The following is a 10408-nucleotide window of genomic DNA, read 5'->3' as shown; positions in this document are numbered from 1 at the left end:
TTGAGCTGACAATTCCCTTAAATATTAATCTGTAATATTGTTTTTCTAAACTTTGTGAAGGTCATTTTATAAATTAATTTGAAGTTTTTTAAATCATTTACAGTATATTACGTTTTAAACCATAATATAACTTAATTGAAAATTTAATTGTTAAGTAATAGTATTTGAACTTGTCTTTTAAGCTTTGATAACTGATACCATAAACGCTGCAGAAATAATTATTACTTTCTTTCCTCATCTCTTTGTAACTGTTACATTTTGCACTGTGTACTTATTTGGATTCAAAGTTCTATGAGTTTTAACTGTTACAGTGTTTTATGATGTTTACTTTCTAAAAGTAATTTTTTGCAGTGATTAACTAAGCTTTCTTTGTAATGGAAGTTATTTCGTTATCCCTGTAGGTTTTAAACACGACTCTAATTAGCCAAGGGAAGAACATGGTGACTGAAATCAATTATTACATGACAAATGCTTTCTCAGAAGGTTTGTTTGATAACTGTGAAAATGTACAGATGCCAGCAGGAAACATTAGAGCTATCGTCGTTCTCTGTGGTAGCTGGGGGGAAAATTGCTCTCCACGTCGTTGGCTGGAGTATATGGGAACCCATGACCCTTCACCATTTCAGATAAACTTTCAATTTTATGAAGGACCTGTACATGTAGGAAATAATACTTACTTACCAATGGACACTCCTGTTATTCCTTGTTCTCAACCAGTGTCCCCTGGTGGTGAGGCGTGTAGCTGTGTGGATTGTCCTACCAGCTGTGATTCTCCTACTTTTCCTCAACCTCCAGCTGAATGGGATGTTTGGGGTATTCCAGGAATGTGGGTAGTCATGAGCTTCATATTTATTGCAGCTGTGATTAATATAACGATTTGCTTTATTGCAAGGATTCTTCTTCAAAAAAAGCCAGAAGGTAAGTTTATATTTCTACATTATTTCATACAAAGTATCAACAAAAGGTTGAAATGTTGAAATAATGAAATATTTATCAAAATAGCATTTATATTAGTAATTTTAACTTTTATGTTGCTTGATCCTAGCCACACATCATATAATAATAATAAGATAAAATATATTTCTGTATCTAATAAACTTACTGAATACTCATGGTTTCTGTCTTATATAGTTCTGTGTTTGGTTAGAATGTATTTCTGTTGAATACTTTAGTTACTAAGTCCTTCATGTAAAAAGCTAGTCAATTTGTATATCTAAGGATTGGTTTCTGTTTGTTATATAGTTCTGTGTTTGTTTAGAATGTATTTCTGTTGAATATTTTAGTTACTAAGTCCTTTATGTTAAAAGCTAGTCAATTTGTATATCTAAAGATTGGTTTCTGGCTGTTATATAGTTCCGTGTTTGGTTAGAATGTATTTCTGTTGAATATTTTAGTTACTAAGTCCTTTATGTAAAAAGCTAGTCAATTTGTATATCTAAAGATAGGTTTCTGGTTCATTGTTTTACAGTCACAGATTTTGCTGTTTTATGCTTAGTTAGAGATTTGCACACTAAATATGTATTAGAAGGTTCTGCACCAGTGTTTACATGTTGCTTTTAAAATATGATCTTAGATAATTTGGATTTTGTCATCATTAGGGTATTAAAACAATCCTTAAGTTTCTCTGATGTCTTAAAAATAAATGGTTTTAATGTTTTTAGTAAGTGTTTTACAAAAATAAAATTTTGTATTTACTAGATTCTGAGAATTTGTTAAACAGCGATGAATCAATTTCTGAGGAAGATGCAGTTTTTCTGTCCCATGAAGATGTCAAGAATCCTCTAGAGAAAATAGGAGCACATATAGAATCTAAACTAGAAGCTTTCTTTACTCATTTGGGAACATTGTGTGCGAGTTATCCAATTCTGATACTGTTTTGTGGTGTTGTCTTAGTGATGGTATCTTCATGTGGTCTTATATTCTTCACTGTCACTTCAGATCCTGTTGAGTTGTGGTCTGATAAACAAAGTCAAGCCAGAAAGGAAAGGGACTACTTCAATTCTCATTTTGGGTAAAATTCTTTTCTGAGACTTCTTTTGGAACTTGTTTGTTTCTTACTCACATTTAAAACTAGCTATATATTACTTTTACTTATGTTAAGTGAGAAAATTGACCATTTCTCACAACTGTTATGAAGCTTATCATAAATATTCTGTCTAATTCTGTGTAGACCATTTTATCGGACAGAACAAGTTATTATCACCAAAGTTGGAGGACGACCGTTTCACTACACAACACCCAAGAATGAGACCCTGACTTTTGGACCAGTATTTGACAAACAGTTTCTTCATGAGGTGTGATAAAGAAATACTTTATGGTCATATATTGATTAATAAGTAGTTATACTGATAAATTATCTGTTAAAAGCTGTGTTTAATTTTTGATTATGGTCTCTCATTAGAACATAGGAGTGTTACTACTCTGCACCAAAGTTAACATTTTTCTAAACCTCTCCAAGCTCTACATCACTATCCATAATAAAGTAAAACACAAATGTAATAATATGAAGCATTTAGTAAACATGTATAAGAAGACAAGCCGTGCAGAGACTTTAAGGCCTCTTATATTGGTCAAACTAAACATCACCTTAAAGTAACAGCATTTGAACATATGGGTATATGTATAAAAACTGGAAGAAAAGCTACAAACCCTCCCAAACGTGCAGAAACAGGGCTTCTGATTTTGCTCTCTAACTTTAAAATTCTTTAAATAGCCAAGCATGATACTGAATGTCTAATGAAAGAGATGTTATATGTAAAAACACTTCTATAGCCAACCACGATACTGAACGTCTAATGAAAGAGATGTCATATGTAAAAACACTTCTATAGCCAAGCACCATACTGAATGTCTAATGAAAGAGATGTTATATGTAAAAACACTTCTATAGCCAAGCACAATACTGAACGTCTAATGAAAGAGATGTTATATGTAAAAACACTTCTATAGCCAAGCACGATACTGAATGTCTAATGAAAGAGATGTTATATGTAAAAACACTTCTATAGCCAAGCACGATACTGAATGTCTAATGAAAGAGATGTTATATGTAAAAACACTTCTACTGTCTCTTAATAATACACATTTGTCATTTGATTTAAGTCTATTTTAATGTAACTATTTCCTTGATGCTACATACTTTTCATTTTCTCTTGCTCTACTCGTTGTATTAAAATTGTTTACTTCTCATGCATTACAACTTTTATCTCCGATGTAATTACAATTGATTGTTTTGTAACTCTAGATTACTAAAGATGAAAATTTAAAAATTCCAAAACATTTAACAAATTCTATAATGTTCATATCTTACTTTATTAAAATTATGTTTCTCTAAAAATGAATTGATTGCTACCATTATCCATATATCTCACTTGCCAATCACATCACTTGGAATTAGTTCAAAGGTTAGTCATGTATAAGAACAATATGATCTCTGTATTTAAAGATGTATCTTTTGTGTAGGTGTTGTCTTTGCAACATAGTATCACATCTCTAATGGCTAGAAGTGGGGGGAAAAACATCCACCTTGAAAATATATGTTTTTCACCAATGGACAATGGAAAGTGCACAATCATGAGTCCCCTCAACTGGTTCCAGAATAATGATACTAACTTGGACTTTGAAAAAGAAGGTTATAACTACTTGGATCACATTCATTCCTGCGTACAGTGAGTTTTGTGTTTAGGAAATCTTGTTAAGTTTATTTGGATCACATTCATTCCTGTTTACAGTGAGTTTTATGTTTAGGAAACCTTGTTAGGTTTACTTGGATCACATCCATTACTGCATACAGTGAGTTTTATGTTTAGGAAACCTTGTTAGGTTTATTTGGATCACATTCATTCCTGCGTACAGTGAGTTTTGTGTTTAGGAAACCTTGTTAGGTTTACTTGGATCACATCCATTACTGCATAAAGTGAGTTTTATGTTTAGGAAACCTTGTTAGGTTTATTTGGATCACATTCATTCCTGCATACAGTGAGTTTTATGTTTAGGAAACCTTGTTAGGTTTACTTGGATCACATTCATTCCTGTGTACAGTGAGTTTTGTGTTTAAATAACCTTGTTAGGTTTTCTAGAATATATAATTGATGCCTATGAAACTGTCTTTTACAATAAGTTTTAATAATCAATATTATAAAGTTTCACTTTGGACATTGTATTTATAGTTTCAGTTTTTATTCTAATGTCAAAACTTCTATTATGTATTTTTTGAATCATGTGCAGTTCTGTTTCATTTGACATGTGATTGAGTTTTTTGTTAATTAATTTTATCAATTTTTCTTCTAATTGTTTTTTTTTCTCCAATACCAAGTTCTGTTATTTATTTTCCAGTTGTGCTGTTGAAAGTCTTTCTCTTCATTGTTGTCTGGAGTTATGTAGTATTAATAAGTTATAATCCAAAGTAAGCTGTCTCTAATGATCAGAAGTAAAAAGTAACTTGTAAATTATCAAATCAAATTCTATAGAAGAAAGTGACTATGGTTACACAACTTCACAAAGCAATACACAAGTAAAAAACCTATAATGTCTGTAATGCATTAATTCATTCTCACTGCTAACAATACTGTTGATAAGTTTGGCTTATTTCAATTGAGAGGCCACTTTGTTGTCTGGAATTATGTAGTATTAATAAGTTATAATCCAAAGTAAGCTGTCTCTAATGATCAGAAGTAAAAAGTAACTTGTAAATTATCAAATCAAATTCTATAGAAGAAAGTGACTATGGTTACACAACTTCACAAAGCAATACACAAGTAAACTAAAACCCATAATGTCTTTAATGCATTAATTCATTCTCACTACTAACAATACTGTTGATAAGTTTGGCTTGTTTCAAATGAGAGGCCACTTTGTTATGTTTATGATTTATTGGCTCCTTCTTAACCACAGCTAACAAAATAAGTCAATATGTTTGCTGTAAGATAGTTCAGTAGGTTCCTCAATGTTTAGGTCACACATTCTCTTATAATTTGTTTCACAACTACAGTTGTCATGAGTATATACCTCACTTGAATTTCAGAAATTTAATACTTATTCAGAAATGAAACATAAGTGCTCATGTAGTATATACTCTAAACATGTGAGCATGAACCATGTTTCAGACCTATTATTTGTCTTTGTGTGATTATCAGTTATACCTCACATTATGTAAGGATGTTTTTGAATGGTTTAGGAATCCACTTGCTGTTGCTGATTCTCTTCCACTGGGGTTGCCTTGTCTTGGAGATTTTGGTGGTCCAGTGTATCCATATGTGGCTCTTGGTGGTTTTAAAGGACAGGATTTTTCAAATGCAACAGCTTTGACCATTACTATGATGGTTAACAACCATAAAAATGATGCAGACAATAGAGATGCCATGGCCTGGGAAAAACTGTATGTATTAGCTCTGTAGTATTATTTTCTCATGGTATCTTTTATAAAGTAAGGTTTTAGCCAGTCACTTTTAGGTATTATGTTACTAACTTCAAATTAGACCTTCAAAACATGGTTAAATAAATGCCAGATTGCACAGTTAATTCTGTTTTGTAATGTATTTTTGTTGTAATGTGGCCTTCATAACACACAAGAATAAATGCAACATTCCATTAATTGGCAACATACAAAAATGATTCGATATGAATTGGAACTCTATAATGGAAAATCTGGCTCTTAAATCAGTGTTTGTATGATCCACCACAAGGGTAAGATACTAAGCCGAAGATGTTTGTTTAGCATAACATTGATTTAACACATTAACTTGTGAGATGGCTGTTCATTTCAGCACTAAATTAACATAAAGCAGTAACTTGGAAAAACTGCCTGTTCAAAGTATTTCATGAGGGAGCCTGAGTTTGTTTCAACACTTCTGAAAAAAATTCAGCTTGTCTATTGTAAGGCACTTCACTTAAGATAATTTTTTTTTTTTCAGTTGGCAAAACACGTGTAGGATTTTATTTCAGTTGCCCGAGAGAAGCTAAAAATTTTAAATGCCTGTTCAGTCAGAGCTAAGTTAACCCTCATTAAAAGCACTAATATGGGAAATGTCAGATACTGTTTTATAACTGCTTTAAAGATGAACACTTTGACAAATATGTTAAACTGGTACATCTAATTCTGTTCAAGAGAAGCTAGCTTTCCTTTAGCTAAAAGTAGGATTGGATGTTTTAGGTTACAGTTGAAAGAGTACAAGAAGATTATGACCTAAGAATTGAGAAGTGTCACATTCTAGTGTATTGTTAAAACATATAATGATACTTAGCTAAATGTAGGATAGTACTATGCCTATGTATAGAGATGAAGGAGTGTAAGAAGATAATGGGCTTATTGTTTATAGTGTATCATACAAATAACATAAGGAGATTGTGAGCTTAGTGTAGTAGAGTACTGTATCAAAGTGTATGGATGAAGGAGTATAATAAGATTATGGGCTAATTGTTTTTAGTGCATAATTCAAAGAACATAAGGAGATTATGTACTCAGTATAGGAGAGAATCATATCAAAGTGTTTTATTAAAATAACTGAACAGGATTGAAGAGTAAAAGAAAAGGAAAGCACCACGAGCAAAATGTTATAAAGAGACTATGGGCTATTTAAAGGGGTGCCATTTCCTTGGATATCAAAAAATTATAAAGATATTATTGGCTATTTAAAGGGGTACCATTTCCTTGGTATTAAAATAACCTAATACTTTTGCTGACTACACTTTGTGAATGTTATTTAAGGTTATGTAAATGTTGGGAACATTATGTGGCTATTGCTGTAACATGACTGTTTGTAGCTTAACATTTAAAAATCCTGTAAAATTGATAATGGAAATATTCTATGTTATAAATTCATAAGTTCTTTGTAGAAAGATTTTGTTAACAAAATGTAAACATTAATTTCATCATTTTCTTCTAGGTATGTGGAATTTATGAAGAATTATTCTAACCCGAATATGACCATTTCTTTCTCTTCAGAGGTATATTTATTTTTCAGCTCTGCTTTTACTAGTCACGTAATCGTGTTGTTTTATGTGTAACAATAAATTAAAAATACTTTGTAATTACTTTAACCAGTGACATCTTGGAACTTCTAAGAGTTTTTTCTCAGCACATTTTGTATTTTCTCTCTAAAGTATATATAATTTGCTGTGTTGGTGGATGTATTCTAGTTTGCTAAATGCAGTCTGTTTTATTATCTTGTCACAGTAGTTTTAAGATGCACCGATACAAGATGTCATTTTTATGTACATGTATTGTAATTGTAATAAATAACTTTAATGTTCCAGAATGAAATAATCTTTTATATTTTACTGTATTTAAACTTATTGGTGCGAGATGTTATTTTAAGATATTTTTTATGTTATGTTTGAATCATCCGAGTTGGGGAGAATTGATCACTTTTTTGTAACTGTAATTTACAAATATGTCTTTTTCTTATACAAAGGTCTGGATCAGTTTTTAACTATAAAATATATGTCTCTTGTGTAGCGTTCTATTCAAGATGAATTAGACAGAGAAAGTCAGTCAGATATTGTCACCATTCTCATCAGCTACCTCATCATGTTTGCTTATGTTTCCATAGCACTTGGAAGGTTTCGAAGATGTAAACACTTATTGGTAAGTTAATCCTATTTTTTCTACCTTGTAGTAGACCTATATATTTATAATTTAGTTAGGCATTACTTTAAAACTGATCTTAAAATTAAAGTAGACCATTGTTATCTAAGGAAATTGAGGTTACAGGGCAAATATAGATAAATTAGATAGATAGATATAGAAAAATTATGGGAAATGCTTAAGAATTATTTATTTGATGCCACAGGGAAGTAGAATCTCAGGTGAAAAAGTACATGAGAGTTTCATTATTGGGACTGTATTTACAAAAATCTGTGTAGATTATAGTATATGAATGTAGTTTGGATATATGTGTGTGTGTGTGTGTGTATACTCTCAGTAAATGTCAATATTTGTATATCAAGATATTGTTTGAAATGATGCCTGCTTCGGACAACCAAAAATTGCTGCAGGCAAGTCCACTGTGCAGCTTAACTTGCCAGTGCACAAACAACTTATATGCAATGATAAACTTGTCACAGGGAACTGTGGCATCAAAAAAGCTTACCTACAAAGCAGAACTGATGATCTCCAAAGATAGCTTCAGCAGCTTCACATCTTTTTAGTAGATAATGATAAGTGGTGTAGGCCTAGAGCTGTTATGGCCTCCAAAAAAAACATCAGATGAGCTATGGGCAGAGCTCATTTGAAATGTTCTAGGAACAGCATCTGGTAAAATGCCATATGTTTTGTGTGTATAATTCTCCACTTACCTTGCTATGATGAATTGTCCTATGGCACAAAGTCGAAATAAGTTCAGATATCTAAATGCAACTTTCGAAATTGTTGAGATAATAGTAAGAAAACATTGATTTATTTCACTTGGACACTCATTAGATGAAACGTCCTTACTAAAAATCTGAGGATCAAAATATATGAACCACACAGTGCTGGTAGGCGTGGCCTACATGCCTTTCAGTCAACACAGTGTACACATCTCAGTTAAATTTCTCATTGGAAATAATGCATATAACAAAATGGAAGCAACCATGAATAGAGAACATGTCACTAATATAAACAATAAAATTTTTAGTACTAGGTGGACACAAGATGAAAAATGTAACAAGAGATGTTATTATACAAAGAATTTGAATACTATGTGATTTCACTTAACTTGTTTAAGCTTTTTATACTGTTAAAATATTTAATTTACTATTTTGAAGTGTATTTATCTGGTGTATAATTTATAAAATGGAGCTTGTCCACCTGTTTAACCTTGGATTGCCTACTGTTGTCCACCTGTTTGACCCTACTGTTTTTCAAGTGCTAAGTATCAGTGGCACAGTGTCCACTGTTTAAGTTTGGTATCAATTTTCTGGTATTGATAATAGTGCTAGAACTAAATGTGACTCTTTTGAGAGCAAGTGGGCAGATGAATTGGAGAAAAATCAGTCATGGGAGTATCAGTTTTTGTGGTTTTCCTTTGCTCAGACCTTACAAACATGGTACATGCTGTTGTTTATGTTAACAGTTTGATAAAACAAGTAAATCCAATGTCTTTTGAACAAGAACCAAAAGTTATAGAGTATGTAATGTAAAAATTCATGAATTTCCCTGGACTTACAGAAATGTGCAAATTGCCAGAAAAGCCCCTTCATGAATCAAATATACTAAAAGAACTTAGGTCTGTGGAGGCACCTGACTTCGAAAATGTACAATGGATTTTTTTTAAACTTCATTCCATCTTGCCAATAAAGAGAAACCTTTCACTGATCTGAAACTACTGCTAGCATTAGAAAAGTGCAATGGAATGGAAATCATGGAGAATTATCAAAATGGCAAACAGGCTGCAGTATTTTGTAGTTTTATAGCAGATCTCAAAATAGAAATTAGGGAACTGTTGAAAGAAAAATGAAGTTTTCTCTCTGACATGTGATACCTCAAATAATAGCAGTGTAACTGAGGAAGAAGTGGTATATGTTCGTGTAACAAAAGACAATAGTTATCAAGCACTGGAGAAAGTCAAAACTTGTTTGCATTGGTGTTGTGATGAAACTGGCTGTAGAAATGGTGTTTTTGCAAAACTTAAAGCAGATGTCTGATTGGTATCCACTGCTTTGTACACAGATTAGAATTGGCCCTAAAGGATGCATTTCACAGGACCTACATTGATGAAACTGTTACATCCTTCTAGCAGGATATTTATAGATTCTACTATTACTCGTCATTGAAGTGGAGCACGATGCAGGAAAAGTGTCGAACGTTCTGCATCCAACAGAAATCACTGGCACACAACCGGTAGTCCATCATTACAAGCCATGAGCAGAAACTTTTCTGCTCTAGTTATGCATCTGGAACAAATATAATGAGACCACTAGTGACAATGGATCTAAGGCAAGGGAGTTTCTAAATATTCCTTCTACACCTGTACTTCCATTGTACAAAGTGCTTACAAAATTTTTCTCCCTTTTGCAGAGCAATGATGTTAAACATGAAGTTGACCAAGGAATGTTTTCAGGAAATGACTATTCCTGAAAACATTGAGAAAACAATGTATGGAGAATTCAATGATGAATTCACCCAGTACAGAGGAATATCAAAGTAATAAATAACATTAAAATAGGTACATAATTAAAAACATTTTAATTAAGGTCAATATATGACCATTAAGAAGTTGACTCTACATTTTTTCATGTTGCAACTACATCTTCAGGAATGAGTTGCAAGACATAATTGTGTCATATTTATACTTTTTTTTGTTGTACAGGTTTACACGTGAACTTTGTAGAGAATGTCACCCCACATTTTTGCAGAGGAATATCACTTGTAGGAGGTATTCATCAACTGTAAACAGAGGAATATCACTTGTAGGAGGTATTCATCAAC

The 10408-nt window shown here is 32.1% G+C and overlaps 1 protein-coding gene across 1 annotated transcript in view; it reads left to right on the top strand.

The window, feature by feature from the left end:
• LOC106471199 (Niemann-Pick C1 protein-like) overlaps positions 1–10408 on the top strand; it is a gene marked incomplete at its 5' end in the record, with an annotated part of 74596 nt that overhangs the window by 11443 nt on the left and 52745 nt on the right. Inside the window, 7 exons of the mRNA XM_022399825.1 lie at positions 402–918; positions 1699–2011; positions 2171–2294; positions 3463–3668; positions 5177–5377; positions 6885–6945; positions 7457–7585. Coding sequence (XP_022255533.1) covers positions 402–918; positions 1699–2011; positions 2171–2294; positions 3463–3668; positions 5177–5377; positions 6885–6945; positions 7457–7585 — 1551 coding nt within the window. The remainder of the gene's footprint in view (positions 1–401; positions 919–1698; positions 2012–2170; positions 2295–3462; positions 3669–5176; positions 5378–6884; positions 6946–7456; positions 7586–10408) is intronic.

This window comes from Limulus polyphemus, unplaced genomic scaffold, assembly GCF_000517525.1.
Source record: "Limulus polyphemus unplaced genomic scaffold, Limulus_polyphemus-2.1.2 Scaffold4468, whole genome shotgun sequence".
NCBI lineage: Eukaryota > Metazoa > Arthropoda > Merostomata > Xiphosura > Limulidae > Limulus > Limulus polyphemus.
This window is presented reverse-complemented; position numbering and strand designations above follow the sequence as displayed.